A 15,088-nucleotide genomic window follows, 5' to 3' on the forward strand; every position below is an offset into this window, starting at 1 on the left:
TTTTTTTTTTCTTTTTTGAGATGGAGTTTTGCTCTTGTTACCCAGGCTGGAGTACAATGGCATGATCTTGGCTCACCACAACCTCCGCCTCCTGGGTTCAAGTGATTCTCCTGCCTCAGCCTCCTGAGTAGCTGGGATTATAGGCATGTACCACCATACCTGGCTAATTTTGTATTTTTAGTGGAGATGAGGTTTCTCTATGTTGGTCAGGCTGGTCTCAAACTCCCAACCTTAGGTGATCCGCCCACCTCAACCTCCCAAAGTGCTGGGATTACATGCGTGAGCCACTGCCTTGGCTAGTTTTCTTAAAATCATAAGCCCAGTATGACTTTTCCTTTTCAATGTCTCTAGGAAGAGGCTGTAATGACGATTACCCATTTGTTAAAATCAAACGTCAAAGGAAGGGGGTCTGATTAGCCATCTTTTCTCACTTTACGTATTACACTGTTCTACTCACTTTGATGAATGAGAAAGCCCTTCACGTCCTGTGCTAGTCAGGTGAGAACACCACCAGCCATGCAATCATACATTTTAAATGTAAAGATCTAATAAATTTTGGTAATACTGTGTGACATAGAGAATTAAAGGGCAAACCTGTCTTTGGGCCCGTTTTACTTCACTAAGCATGAAGAGGGAGGAATGATTCGTGTTGTTGTTAAAGTACTCAACACCGTGTCTCAGAATGGGCTCCAGGTCTGGGCTCTTTGTTGATACAGGATGCACACAGCCAAGGCAGTAATACTGGTCTGTCATCACAGGGCCATCGGCTTAACAAAGGGCAGACAAAAAGACAGCATTAATGATCACAATCAGCATTCACATACATTGCCCTAAACACAGAAGAGGCCAGGTGTGGTGGCTCACGCCTGTAATCCCAACACTTTGGGAGGTCAAGGTGGGTGGATCACCTGAGGTCAGGGGTTCAAGACCAGCCTGGCCAACATGGTGAAACCCTGTCTATTAAAAATACAAAAATTAGCTGAGTGTGGTGGCCCATGCCTGTAATCCCAGCTACTCAGGAGGCTGAGGCAGGAGAATCGCTTTAACCCAGGAGACAGAGGTTGCAGTGAACTGAGAGCACTCCACTGCACTCTAGCCTGGGTGACAGAGCAAGACTCCATCTCAAAAAAAGAGAAAAGAAAAAGAAAATATTTGGAAATCATTCATCCCACAGGGGACTAACATCCAGCATATACAAAGAATTCAATCAACTCACCAGTTAAAAAAAACAAGTAATCTCATAAAAAGTAGACAAAGGATCTGAGCAAGAATTTCTTAAAAGAAGACATACAAATGGCCAACAGGTATATGAAAAAATGCCCAATATCACTCAGCATTAGGGAAATGGAAATCAAAACCATTATGAGATATCATCTCACCCAGCTGGAATGACTATTATTTTTAAAAGTTTGTATTCAATTACCAAGTAATGTTTGTAACAGGTAGCCCTAACCTACTGGTCAATAGAGGCAAACTCCATAAAAAGGGGAATGTAGCTGCAGAGCGAGCGGCACACACGGAGGGACCCCTGGAGCCTGGGCTTCTGCACCCACCATGCTCTTGCTGCCTGCCATGTAAGAGTCAAACACAGCCAGGAGGATATGGAGAAAAGAGAACTAGCTGGGCGCGGTGGCTCATGCCTGTAATCCCAGCACTTTAGGGAGCCGAGATGAGTGGATCACCTGAGGTTGGGAGTTTGAGACCAGCCTGACCAACATGGAGAAACACCATCTCTACCAAAAGTACTAAATTCGCTGGGCGTGGTGGCACATGCCTGTAATCCCAGCTACTTAGGGCTGAGGCAGGAGAATCGCTGGAACCTGGGAGATGGAGGTTGTAGTGAGCCGAGGTTGTGCTGTTGCACTCCAGCCTGGGCAACAAGAGCAAAACTCTTGTCTAAAAAAAAAAAAAAAAAAAGAAAGAAAAAAAAGAAAATCACGAAAAGAAAAGGAAACTCTTATGTACTGCTGGTAAGAATGTAAATTAGTACAACCACTCAACCACTATGGAAAATTGTATGGAGATTCCTCAAAAGCTGAAAACATCAAATACCATATATCCAGTAGCTCAGCTACTGGGCATCTGCCCAGAGGAAAAGAAATCAGTCTATCAAAGGGAGACCTGCACTCCCGTGTTTGTTGCACCACTATTCACAAAAGCAAAGATATGAAATCAACCTTAGTGTCCATCAAAGGATGAATGAATAAAGAAAATGTTGGGGGCCGGGCACGGTGGCTCACAGCTATAATTTCAGCACTTTGGGAGGCCGAGGTGGGTGAATCACCAGGAGTTCGAGACCAGTCTGGCCAACATGGTGAAGCCCCGTCTCTACTAAAAATACAAAAATTAGCTGGGTGTGGTGGCAGTCGCCCATAATCCCAGCTATTCAGGAGGCTGAGGCAGGAGAATCACTTGAACCTGGGAGGTTTCAGTGAGCTGAGATCGTGCCACTGTAGTCCAGCCTGGGCAACAGTGAGAGACTTCATCTCAAAAAAAATAAATAAATAAAATTAGAAAAGAAAAGATAATGTGGTAAATATGCACAATGAAATACTATTTGTCCATAAACAAAGAATGAAATCATCTCATTTGAAGCCACATGGACAGAACTGGAGGTTGTTAAATGAAACAGCCCACGCATGGAAAGACAAACCTGCACGTTGTTCTCACTCATATGTGTAAGCTAAAACACTTAATCACATGGAAATAGAGAAGAGAATAGAATGACAGATACCAGAGGCTGAGAAGGGTCAGGGGTAGAAGGGGGAAATGAAGAGGTTGGTGAATAGGTACTGAATTATAGTTAGATAGAAGAATAAGTTCTAATGCTATATAGCAGACAAAGGTGACTATGGTTAGCAACAATATATTGTATATTTCAACGTAGCTAGAAGAGAGGACTTGAAATATTACCAATACATAGAAATGATAAATATTCCAGGTGATACCCCAAATACCCTGACTTGATCATTACATGTCCTATGCATGCAAAAAACACATGTATCTCATAAATATGTAAAATATTATGTATCAGTAGAAGAAAAGAAAAGAAAAAGAAGTTAATACATGTAAGGTGCTTACAATCATGGCTGATACATAAATACTCAGTAAATGTTAGGTATTTTTATCCTGATTATTGATAATATGTTATTATGATTAATATGTTAATATGTTATTTATTTATTTATTTATTTATTTTTGAGACAGAGTCTCACTCTGTTGCCCAGGCTGGAATGCAGTGGTGCAATCTCTGCTCACTGCAAACTCCACCTCCCGAGTTCAAGCGATTCTCCTGTCTCAGCCTCCCTAGTAGTTGGGACTACAGGTGCCTGCCACCATGCCCAGCTAATTTTTGTATTTTTAGTAGAGACAGGGTTTCACCATATTGATCAGACCAGTCTCGAACTCCTGACATTGTGATCCACCTGCCTCGGCCTCCCAAAGTGCTGGGATTATAGGCATGAGCAACTGCGCCCGGCCAATATGTTATTTTGATTATACCTTCAGGCATATCATTTCATCTCAGCCTCACAACAGTCCTGTGAAGTAGGAAGTACTGTCACCTCCCTTTTCTAGACAAAGAATAGGAGAGCCAAGCTCTGAAAGATTCCAGCACAGGTCTGCCCTCAAAGCCTATGTGCTCCTCACTCTGGGATGCTGCCTACAGCGCAGGGCAGGTCTTGTGTCTTCTGGTCCTTCTGTAGAGCCCTTGCACACACCGGATATGATGTAGCAGGCGAGAAGGGTTGGAATAGTCCTAAGGGGATGATGGGCATGAGCCTGGCCCAAACTCCAGGCTCTGCCATTCCACCCAGTGCTCCCTAACTCTGCAAATGGCTTTGCTACTGCCACCCTCTGGGAGCAAGCAGAGCCTGGTCAAGGTTGTGTTCCTGGCATACAGAAATGGTTAATTTTCCACCAGGGCCGTGCCAGAGGATAAACCAGCTACCTGGAGTAATCTGGCAGGACTGGATAGCCACGGAGAATTTTGTATTCCCCCTCTTCCCCACAGTTGCTGTGCATTTTCCAGTGGCCTAAAAAGAAAAGAAAGAAATCATTTAGTCTAATCTTTCAGATAGGAACATCTACCTAGTACTGTTGCTAAATGTGGCTTTCCTTAAACAAACAAACAAAAATTGTGAAGATTTTACCCAAAAGAGTTTTGAAACATGAGAATAAATGTTTTTTTTTTTTTTTTTTGTATCCTAATGATTACTTTATATAAGCCACTGATATTCATGAGATGTTGGAGGAAACACAGTGTAAATGGTGAGGTTGTTATTTTTTTTAAGATGGAGTCTCGCTCTGTTGCCTAGGCTGGAGTGCAGTGGTGCCATCTTGGCTCACTGCAACCTCTGCCTCCTGGGTTCAAGTGATTCTCTTGCTTCAGCTTCCTGAGTAGCTGGGACTACAGATGCATACCACCACACCCAGCTAATTTTTGTATTTTTAGTAGAGACGGGGTTTCACCATGTTGGTCAGGCTGGTCTCAAACTCCTGACCTCAGGATCTGTCCACCTTGGCCTCCCAAAGTGCTGGGATTACAGGCACGAGCCACCATGCCTGGCCTCATTGATGAAGTTTTAAAGCTTAAGTCTTTGTTTGGAGCCCTGGAGATATTTAAGATATTTCTTTCTTTTTTTTTTTTTTTTCCTTTTGACATGAAGTGCTGTTCTTGTTCCCAGGCTGGAATGCAATGGTGCGATCTCGGCTCACTGCACCTCTGCCTCCTAGGTTGAAACAATTCTCCTGCCTCAGCCTCCTGAGTAGCTGGGATTACAGGTATTTGCCACCACACCTGGCTAAGTTTGTATTTTTAAATAGAGATGGGGTTTCTCCATGTTGGTCAGCCTGGCCTTGAACTTCCGACCTCAGGTGATCCACCCACACTGGTCTCCCAAAGTGCAGGGATTACTGGCGTGAGCCACCATGTCCGGCCAAGCATCTGACTTTCCTACACTTTGGAGTACTTATGTGACTTCTCATAAACAGGCTCACCAATAATCATCATTTCTGCATCAGTAAAAAATCTGGCAGGGCCAACAGAGAAAACCAAAGGCCCGAGAATGGCCAATACACTTACCGCTTCCGCGGCATCCTTGTAGTCACAGTCCTGCCAGTTTTTGCCATTTTGACGAGGACAGTCCCCCTCCTTGATTTCGTACTTGAAGGAATAAAATGTGTCAGAGCCAACCTGAAAAGCAGCCAAAGATACTTAGGGTTCAGCCAACTGACCCAATAGCAAATAATTGTAGTGGGTTCCAGTAAAGTTAGGAATATTGATCTTTTTGACCTGAGAGCAAAGCATTCACTTAAAATATATTTATATTTGTATCATAAACATTTATGTGAAAGAATATTTATAATATACTCACAATGTATTTTTAAAGGTTACAAAGCAATATGCATAGTATTAGCCCATTTTTGTAAAAACTGGTTTATACATAAATCTATGTCTTTTAAAAATCTGGAAAGACACGCAGCAAGCTGATAAAATTTTTGTCTCTCAGTGGTGAAATTATAATTATCTTTTATATCCTTCTTCAAGCAAACATTTCTAAGTGGTCTTTTCCCCCTGAAGAACATATATAACTTTTACAAATTAGAAAAAGCAAACAAGAGAACTTTAAACAAATGTTAACAGTTATCTCTGTATGGTGGAACTAATTATAGGTGATTTTAGTACTTTTATTTGGTTTGTTTTGTTTCCTACTTTCTCTGTTTTCTTTTTCTTTTTTTCTTTTTTTTTTTTTTTTTGTGATGGAGCCTTGCTCTGTTGCCAGGCTGGAGTGCAGTGGCGCGATCTCGGCTCACCGCAACCTCCGCCTCCTGTGTTCAGGCAATCCTCCTGCCTCAGCCTCTCGAGTAGCTGGGACTACAGGCGTGCAACACCACGCCCAGCTAATTTTTGTATTTTTTAGTAGAGATGGGTTTCACCATGTTGGCCAGGATGGTCTCGATCTCTTGACCTCATGATCCACCCTCCTCGGCCTCCCAAAGTGCTGGGATTACAGGTGTGAGCCGCCATGCCCCGCCTACTTTTTCTTTTTAAAATAGCTTTATTGAGATGTAATTTACATGCCATACAATTTACCCACTAAAGGTATACAATTTAATGTTTTTTAGTATATTTACAATCATACCCACAATCTGTTGGGAACCACACCACCAATAAATTGTTTGAGATCACCATGAAGCAGAATTTCTCACATGACTATATTAGATTATGAAACAAAATGGCTTGATTTTACTTTCAGAAAAAATTATGTGTCCACTGTGTTTTTTTCTTTATCCCCTTGTTTTCATGTGGTTTTTTTTTTTTCCTGCTAAAGCACCCAGTTGCTTACATGTCCCAGAGATACAGTCTTTTATAATGAAATTTATTTAAACATACTCTTGAAAGATTGGTATTTCTTTGAACCATGCATTCTGCCAGAATTTTTCTCCTACTGGAGTGAATCATTGCAATAATAAAAATATCAAAAACCAACTAAAACGTTGTGTTAAACCTGATGCATTCAGCCATGCAGACTTCTAATTCCGTAGAATCACACTAATCTAATTCCTGACTCCTCTTATACATACCCCATGAAGTACCCCCTCCCATTTAAGGTTTGGAGGTCTATATTTTTTAGTTTAGGGCCAGAGACGCAGTGAATTCTTTTGGTGCAGTATAACTAAATTCCTAATTCTCCCACTCTGCTTGGTCCTATTCAGATTTCTCCATCTACTTTTGTTTCATTTCACCCTAGATTCTACTTCTCTGATCATCCAGGAAGCCAGCCTGCCTGAGGATGAGTCATACTCTGTCCTCCCTCCCCAGGCCAGAGAGTGGTATTGGTCTTTCCACAAGTTCTACCTTTATCTACTTTTGATTATCTCCTCTTTGGTGGTAGTGGTAGTGGTGGTGGTGGTGGTGGTTGTGTGTGTGTGTGTGTGTGTGGCCTGGGCTCCTAGTGATAGTACAAATCCCAAGTGACTTCAAGGTTAAACACAGTTCACTCACCATCTTAGTGCCTTCAGTTATGCGGTACAATACAAACTGGTTGGTAGTTAGGTTTTGATTGTTATATTTCTTCAGAGCAGCATCCACAGCCTCAAATAAATCCTTGTCATTGCAGTCAATTTCCTCAGACTGTAATTCCTGGGTTAAACCTAGTAGCAGCCTGGAGCAGAGGAAAAGGATGGTAATTAGTTTCATGATCTAACACTCTCCCTCTAGGAGCTAAGAGATGGTTTCACCAATAATCAGGAGCCAAGCGGGATGCTGAATTTGGCAATCTCCAGCCTCTTGTTTCTTTTCTCCTCCTCTCTGCCTCAGCACTCAGGGACCTTGTTGGATTCCTGCTGCCATAGGCTAGCTGCCCTGTTCCCAAAGGCAAAATGGCTCTGCTGGGTTATCCAAATATATTTAAGGCTAGAACATTGCAACACTGGGGTTGTTAACCTGCTCATTTGCATTTGAAAAGCACGTGGGAGCACAGTGCACATTTCCAGGTGATTACACAACTTTATATAGCAAATCAGAGCAGAATCTGATAAAGGAGGGGAACAAAGTGCCTGCTAACTCGATTACTCCCTTGTGACTTTTGCAGAGCCATTTATGAAGGTCACTACATGGGTAAACAATGCAACAGTGAGTACAACATGCAGACACATTTCATACAAAATTTCTTTGCAGGATACCTACCTGCATAGAAGCAGACTGCTATTAATTATATGGCATGCCTAAGAAGCTCGTGCCCAGGGGCATCCAGTGAATTCTGGGAGTCCCATGCAGGACATTGGCACAACTGAAAATAAAATATGGGCATCCTATCTGGTCTCTGGATAGGCCAGCCTCTCTCTGCTCAATTGCATTAGTTCTATAAAAGAAAATGCTCCCAGGGTGGAAGAGATAGAGGAGAAGCCTAGGAAGAGATGGGTTGAATGAAGCCTTAGATTACCTATGCTTCTTTCTGGTTTGGTGGTGTTGGCTTGGCACAGAAAAAGATAGCCCTGAATATGGCTCTTTGGCATACTGAGTACTTTAAACTGAAGGACATTAAAAGGGGTACAGAAGCGAAGTCTCTTTCTCACCTTCTCCTGCCTGTCTTTCTCTTGCTCCACTACTTCCCTCAAGGCAGGCCATAGAAGCTAGTGTTCTATGATACACCTTTGGGTCTCCCTCAAAACCAGCAATAAAACTTTTTTTTTTTTTCCTCACATCAACACAGAGTGGAGAAACTATATTTCAGAATGGCCCCCATGTGTAGGCCGACATTGGAAAAATGTAGTCGATAATCTCAACAGATGTCTGAGGCTTGATGGTATCAACATCCTTAGTCCTAAAGGATAAAAATTGGCCTATTCAATCTGGTCCTTGTTTGAACTTTAATTTTTAAAAAATCTATAGAGCCATGTTCATGGTGACAAACCTACTTTTTCTTTCTTTTTTCCTTTTTTTGACACAGGACATAGATGTTTGGACTATTTTCAATCTTTTTCCTGATAAAAAATTCTGTAAAGAAAATCTTTGTGCTCCTATAAAATAGAACAAAGATTTCTTGGATAGATGTAAAACATGGTTTTGCGTCTTATTTTATATACATTTATATAATAAATTTGAGGTTAATTTGTTCTTAGATTCTATGCCTAATTTTTTTTTTTTTTTTTTTTTTTTTTTTTTTTGTTTAGACAGAGTCTTGCTCTGTTGCTCGGGCCAGAGTGCAGTGGTAAGATCTCAGCTCACTGCAACCTCTTCCTCCCGAGTTAAAGCAATTCTCCTGCCTCAGCCTTCTAAATAGCTGGGATTACAGGCACCTGCCACCATGCCCAGCTAATTTTTGTACTTGTAGGAGAGACTGGGTTTCACCATGTTGGCCAGGCTGGTCTCAAACGCCTGACCTCCAGTGATCTGCCTGCTTCGGCATCCCAAACTGCTGGAATCACAGGTGTGAACCACTGCATCCAGACGTTATGCCTAATATTAAAATCTAATAATGACTAAGTCTCAGCACTGGAGTCCTAACTGCAAGGAGCATCTTTAAATTCATCCAAGGTTGATTGATTGGATATAACTTTACTTTTCTGCCAAATCTTATTCCTCCCCAATTCTTGGAAAAGTTTGCATACTTTTTGTGTGACACGAGCAATTGCACTCCTTTCCCGAGGAGTGTTGTATATCTTCCCCTGCTCCTTCCTCTCTCTCTCTCACAAACACACACACACACACACACACACACACACACATGCCCCCAGAGCCATAAGAACCAAATACGTTATGTGTGGGCAAGTATCACTTAGTCTGGTACTGCTCATAACAAAGCCTACTTAGAAAAAAACCCACCTGAGGGTTCAAGACTTCATGGTTTATGACATCATAGGGCAGATCTGCTTTGCAGAATCGGAACACTTTTAAAGAAGAGAGGAGACTCTGTGTGTGTGTGTGTGTGTGTGTGTGTGTGTGTGCACACATGGGGAACTGAAGATGCCCAACCAGAGATGTGAGCTTCCAGTCATTCAGCAAAGGAAGAAGAGCTTTAGAAAAATGAGTAATATGATCAGATAGTCCCACCAGTGGCTCAACAGTCAGTCTCTCCTCATGTACACTTTGAAGAAAGTGCAGGTGGTGAAGGGTCTTGTTTCAAGTTGTGGTTTTCTTCCATGGAAGAAAGTGTTGAACAAAAGGCAACCTGTATAGCATAAAGATGGGTTTTCATGAACCTTTTCAAGATAAGTGTCTGCTGGCTCAACCAACTGGCAGTATGTCTCATGTCTATTCCTCATTCTCATTGCCCTGATTCCCACTGCCCAGGTCTAGCCCTCATTCCTTTGTTCCTGCATACATAACTTCCAAGTTCATGTCCCTGTCTCCTGCCTCAGTTTCCCCAGGCACACTGGGGCCTCTCCCACTCACCCACTCTGTATGCTGGCTCTCAGAGGTAGCTCGGTGCTGATGCATGCTGTGTGATAACCTGGAGCAGAGTCTGGAATGGGAGTAAGGATCACTGAATTGAACCAGAAATTCCAGCAATCCTGTTCTCTGCAAGCTGCAGCGCCCCCTCTCTGATACGTTAAGAAGGGTACATTGCTTGTCCTCTGTAGTACTCCCGTCTGTCCTCCTGATTTCAATTGTTCCACCAAAGAGAGGGTAGTTTGTTTTGAAAGAGAGGAGGGAGGCTTCATGTCTTTCCATAATGTCTATCAGCCACTCGAATCCACTCCAGGTAATCAAATAATCTAAGTGAAAACAGTAGCCTTGCTTTGCCTTAAGACAAGCCCACAGGCTCATCTCCCAACCAATGGCAGCTCCAGAGCCCACATAGAACTTTAGGAACTCCTCTGCTTATATTCAATTGTTCCCCAATACCCTTCTTTCTGATTCTCTACCCACTAGAAGTAGTGGTGCTAGGAGTTCACCAGGAATGCCTTTACCCAGACCCTCTTCCTATGCAAATCCTACCCATGTGTTGCTACCCAGCTGAAGCCTCCTCCCATGCAATCCTAACAGATCATCCTTCATTACATAGTCCCAGTGCATTTACCACTCCTGTGTTCACTCGAATATTGTTGGGACCCAGAACACAATATTCCAAACTACGGTGCCTTGCAATGCTGAGTCCTTTGAACTGAAGGAAACGTAAAGGGCCTTAGAAGTGAGATCTGTTTGACCTTCTCCCACTCTACTTTCTTCTGCTCTCCTTTCTCCCTTAAGGCAAGCCATAGAAACTAGAATTTCTCTTCCCCCAGGCAGGTCACAGAAAGTGAAATGCCTCTGCCCCCAAACAGCCATAAAACCTAAAATATAGCCCTCCCCTCCCCCCGGGTCTTTCTTTGTAGGAGCTGTCCATAAAGAAATTCTGCTGCTTACACCCAGCAGATCCTAGGCCTGTAATCCTAACACTTTGGGAGGCCGAGACAGGCGGATTGCTTGAGCTCAGGAGTTCGAGACCAGTCTGGCCAACACAGTGAAACCCTGTCTCTACTAAAAAAAAAAAAAAAAAAAAAAAAAAAAAAAAAAAAAAAAAAATTAGCTGGTTGTGGTGGCTGGTGCTTGTAATCCCAGCTACTCAGGAGACAGAGGCAGGAGACTCACTTGAACCCAGGAGGCAGAGGTTGCAGTGAGCCGAGATTGCTCCATTGCACTCCAGCCTAAGAAACAGAAGCAAACTTTGGTCTCAAAAAAAGAAAGAACAAAAAAAAAGCAATTCTAGGATCTACTCTGTCTGATAGTAGGTCCTCAGATCCACATTCCAGAGGGATGTGGCCCCATGCCCAGGAGCAAGAAAAGCCACACAGAGAGGCCACGGAAAATACAAACTGAAGGCCTTATGGGGTTTCCCCTATAGTCTATTACTATCGGATCTTTCCCTGTTTATTCAGTCACATTTTATTTTGTACAGTCTTCATCCACTTAAGTCTAACAGTGGACAGTGTCATTGTGTGTTTGGGTCTTCATTCTGAAGATTCCCATGCTATAAAAACTTGGATTAAACGAATATGCTATGCTTTGCCTTGTTAAGCTTTTCTGTTGTTGTAAGAATCCCAGCTGTGACCCTTATGGGTAAGGAAAGGCATCACACCTTTTTGTGCCTGCAATGGATATCGTGTTTTGCATTCACCAACACTAAGCAATCTTTTAATAGATTAAGACTATTCAGAGAGAGGAGTTTTAACGGTAGGTTACAGACATGTGTTTGTCCTTAGCAAATGTATGTCTTCAAATCTTACAAACAAAATTTGAAGTTTTGTTGTTGTTAGGATTTCTTGTTAATCTAACTTGCCAGCTGATTCTCCCTGGAGCCCCTGGAGAAGAAGCGTCAGTGGGAGGCAATGGGGCCGGTGTAGGGTGGGGCAGGAACATGAGCTTGGCAGTAAGTCCAACCTGGATTCCAATCTAGCTCTGCTACTTACCTATGTGATCCCAAGCAAGGCAGGGGCACATAAAGTTTCTGAGCCTTAGGTTTCTCATATGTAAATGATAGAAAAATAATAATATCTTAACCAAGTGTTTTTGAGAAGTGAATGAGGTAATATTAATATACATGCAGGGCATGGTAATTAGTTCTTATAAGTTATTTCCAGTGCTAGGAAAAGGGGTCTAAGAATCCCTGCCTGACTGAAATGGCTTCAGTGCATAGTTATGGGAGAAGGTAGATTGTAATGTGGAGTTGTGTGGAAAACATGTAGAGTGAAAGAGATTTTATGAAGTTCTGAGACAGAGAGGAAGGAGGAGAAGCAGAGATGCAGAAGCTGAACACTGGGAGGATGGGGAAATGCATGAGGGAGCACTGTCCAGGGGGAAGTGGACAGGAATGGCCAAGGCTGACCAGCAAGTGGGTTTCCAGTGAAGGCTCACAAGCAGGCCTGGACAGTATCACCGGCAGTGTCATAAAGAAAATGGTATGTGGCTTTGGCAGAGGCCAATCAAGGTTCCAATCCCAGTCCCACATTTACTGACTGTAAGATCCTAAGCAAGTAATTCAACCTCTTTTTTCTTTTTTCTTTTTTTTTAAAATTGTCTTGATTGTGGGGCACTGCTTCTTTGTATGACTAAGGAGTTAGTTGTGTAGGGTTTGTTGTAATTGTAAGCCTCACATGGTCCTGCCTGGTTGCAGGTACAATCCCAGCCCTTATTCATAAACCAGCAGAGGACTTCCACGTACACCTCAAGGACCACTCTCTGCAAGCTCCTTTTTATTTTTCCAATGCCATATTTCACAGGTTCTAGCTATTTCAGCAGCTTTCTTCTCTAAGAATGGTGGTTGTGCAGCTCATTTTCCCTTCCTATGTCCCTCTCCTCCTTGGAGCACAGGTAGACTTTGTTTCCCCATCTCCCTTGCATTAGGTGTGGCCATATGACTGAGCTCTAGCCAGTGAAATGTGGGCACGAATCATGCATGCGCCTTCCAGGCCTGGCCTGCAGAAACCACCTTCATGATCCTCCACTCTCTCCCCATGTGGGCTGGATGCAGACAATCCAAGAGACAATTCTGAGGCCAACGGGAGGGCAGAGTCACAGAGCAAAGGAGCCTGGAACCTCGAATCGTCATGTGGATGGCTGCCTGCTAATAACCCGTATTGACCTGTAACATGAAGAGAGAAATCAAATTCTCCACCATTAGGCCACTGAGTTTGTTCCAGCAACTGACCTATTTTGATACAATTATATTTTCTGTATAAGGGACTTGTTGGTAAAGATGAAATTAAAAAACAGAAAACTCTTCAGAGTCATAATAAATGTTTACTGTGCCAGCTCATTAAACAGACATTTCTTGAACCCCTAGTGTGTGGGTGGCGCTTTAGTGAACAAAGCAGACAACGTCTGTGCTGTTATAGGGGATGAAGAAAAGGAGAGAATCCATAAATATTTCCCACCTTAGGATGTAAAGAATGGTTGTGCCACTGATAGCAAGGGTGATAGTAGGAAGTGGGAGGAATTTTCTAGGGAACAGTGAGGAGATTGGGCTTTAGACATTGAGGAGGCAGTAATATTCCCTCTGTGAACATCACCTGTGAAAGTTTGCAGAATATTTGCAAACACAAATTCGTAGCCTTTCTAACCATGAAGACATAAAAAGTCTAGAAAAGCAAGGATACATGGTGTATTGTCTAAAACCTCTAGTAGAATGTATGCTCCCAGGGTGGGAATGGTTTATTACTTCATTATTTTCCTGCAGTATCGGGTGTGCATGTGTAGCATGCACTTAATTGAAATGAATTGAGAGCTTCACTTCCTCTGTATTCCAGGTAATACTGTCATTAACTCAAGCAGTGGTTGTGAAAGTACTTTGTAAATTATTGAACCCTACTCCAGTGTTTCTGCGGGAGGAGACATTCCGAGTTATTAACCTCTGTATCTTATCATCCCTGGCTCTCGCCTTTCTTTTATCCTCATTCAAGCAGCTGACCTGATGTCCATGCCTCCATGGAGGAATGTGATTTTAAAGGACCACATTCAGCTGCATCTGCCAGTGTGGCCACCCTGACTGTTTGTGAATGGTGGCTGTTCTGATTTGTTTTTTTTATCTGGTCTGATTGGTCAGTGCTTATTTCATGTTAGTTTTGCAGTACTTTGTGCATCACCATTGTAGTTGGAAGGTATAGAGAATCTGAATTTTCTTTTTTTTCGAGAGATGTGGTTTCACTGTGTTGGTCAGGCTGGTCTCGAACTCCCGACCCCGTGATCCGCCTGCCTTGGCCTCCCAAAGTGCTGGGATTATAGGCCAATAATCTGAATTCCTTTAGCTTCTTTTAAATGATTGAGCCCTGATTTGAGAAGGAAAAAGAAAGAAGATTACAGCATGGAAAAACAGTCTTCTGGCCCTAAAAATAAATAAAGTGAACTCCCCTGGGACTAGAAGGAGAGGCCTTAGCTGAGGAAGATGATGTAAGAAGAGCAGTGGGGCCTGGGGTCTTTGAAGCAGAGGACACCTTTGCCCTGTTTTCTGGGCCTGTAGCCAGGAGGGCTGCAAGAAACCAGGGAGAGAGTAGCCATATGCTATACCTTGGCAGTCATGTCCATTGCTAGTGTACAGACTCTCCTGCATCCACAGTTTGCTACAGAAGTAGCAGATAAACCAGACTGAGAGTGATATAAACAGGGTCATGACTATCCCTTGGCAAGCGTAACTGTTGGGCCAATGATCAAGGATCAGACCTCCTTCTGCTGGTCACTACCCAGACAGCTTGGCAACTATGTGAGATTCTAGAACTGTGGCCCAACTTTGTGTGGAAAGTAGCAGGGAAGGGCATGGGAACTCCAAGAAGGACTAGAGTTAAATTTCCCACTAGGCCAGTAGGATGGCAACCTGAAATTGAAATCAATTTGTTCTGAATATAAAGTGATATTTCTTGTGTACCTGAATTTATGATCATGATTTATGCCAGGAAACTTCTTTGCAATTTATAGCCAGAGGTTTGTTTGCTTCATGATTGAATTTTGAACTTATTTTTCCAAGAGGAAATTTATATAACTAGAAATAATCACTAGGAGAGAGTTTGTGTCACTTTTTCGTGCATCACCAAGCCCAGCTAATTTTTGTATTTTTAGTAGAGATGGGGTTTCACCAGTTTGGCCAGGCAGGTCTCGAACTCCTGACCTCGT

At 42.8% G+C, this 15,088-nt stretch overlaps 1 protein-coding gene across 1 annotated transcript in view; it reads right to left on the reverse strand.

Moving 5' to 3' along the window:
• Nucleotides 1-7,463, reverse strand: part of KNG1 (kininogen 1) — a 26,678-nt gene extending 19,215 nt beyond the window's left edge. Inside the window, exons 1-4 of the mRNA XM_032298316.1 lie at nt 7,007-7,463; nt 5,084-5,194; nt 3,950-4,034; nt 595-767 (exon numbers count right to left, since the gene is read on the reverse strand). Of these exons, the coding sequence (XP_032154207.1) occupies nt 595-767; nt 3,950-4,034; nt 5,084-5,194; nt 7,007-7,201 (564 nt within the window). The 5' untranslated portion in view covers nt 7,202-7,463. The remainder of the gene's footprint in view (nt 1-594; nt 768-3,949; nt 4,035-5,083; nt 5,195-7,006) is intronic.
• Between the last annotated feature and the right edge of the window lie 7,625 nt (nt 7,464-15,088).

The sequence above is a fragment of the Sapajus apella genome, unplaced genomic scaffold (genome assembly GCF_009761245.1).
Source record: "Sapajus apella isolate SASKATOON/1434 unplaced genomic scaffold, GSC_monkey_1.0 scaffold38, whole genome shotgun sequence".
NCBI lineage: Eukaryota > Metazoa > Chordata > Mammalia > Primates > Cebidae > Sapajus > Sapajus apella.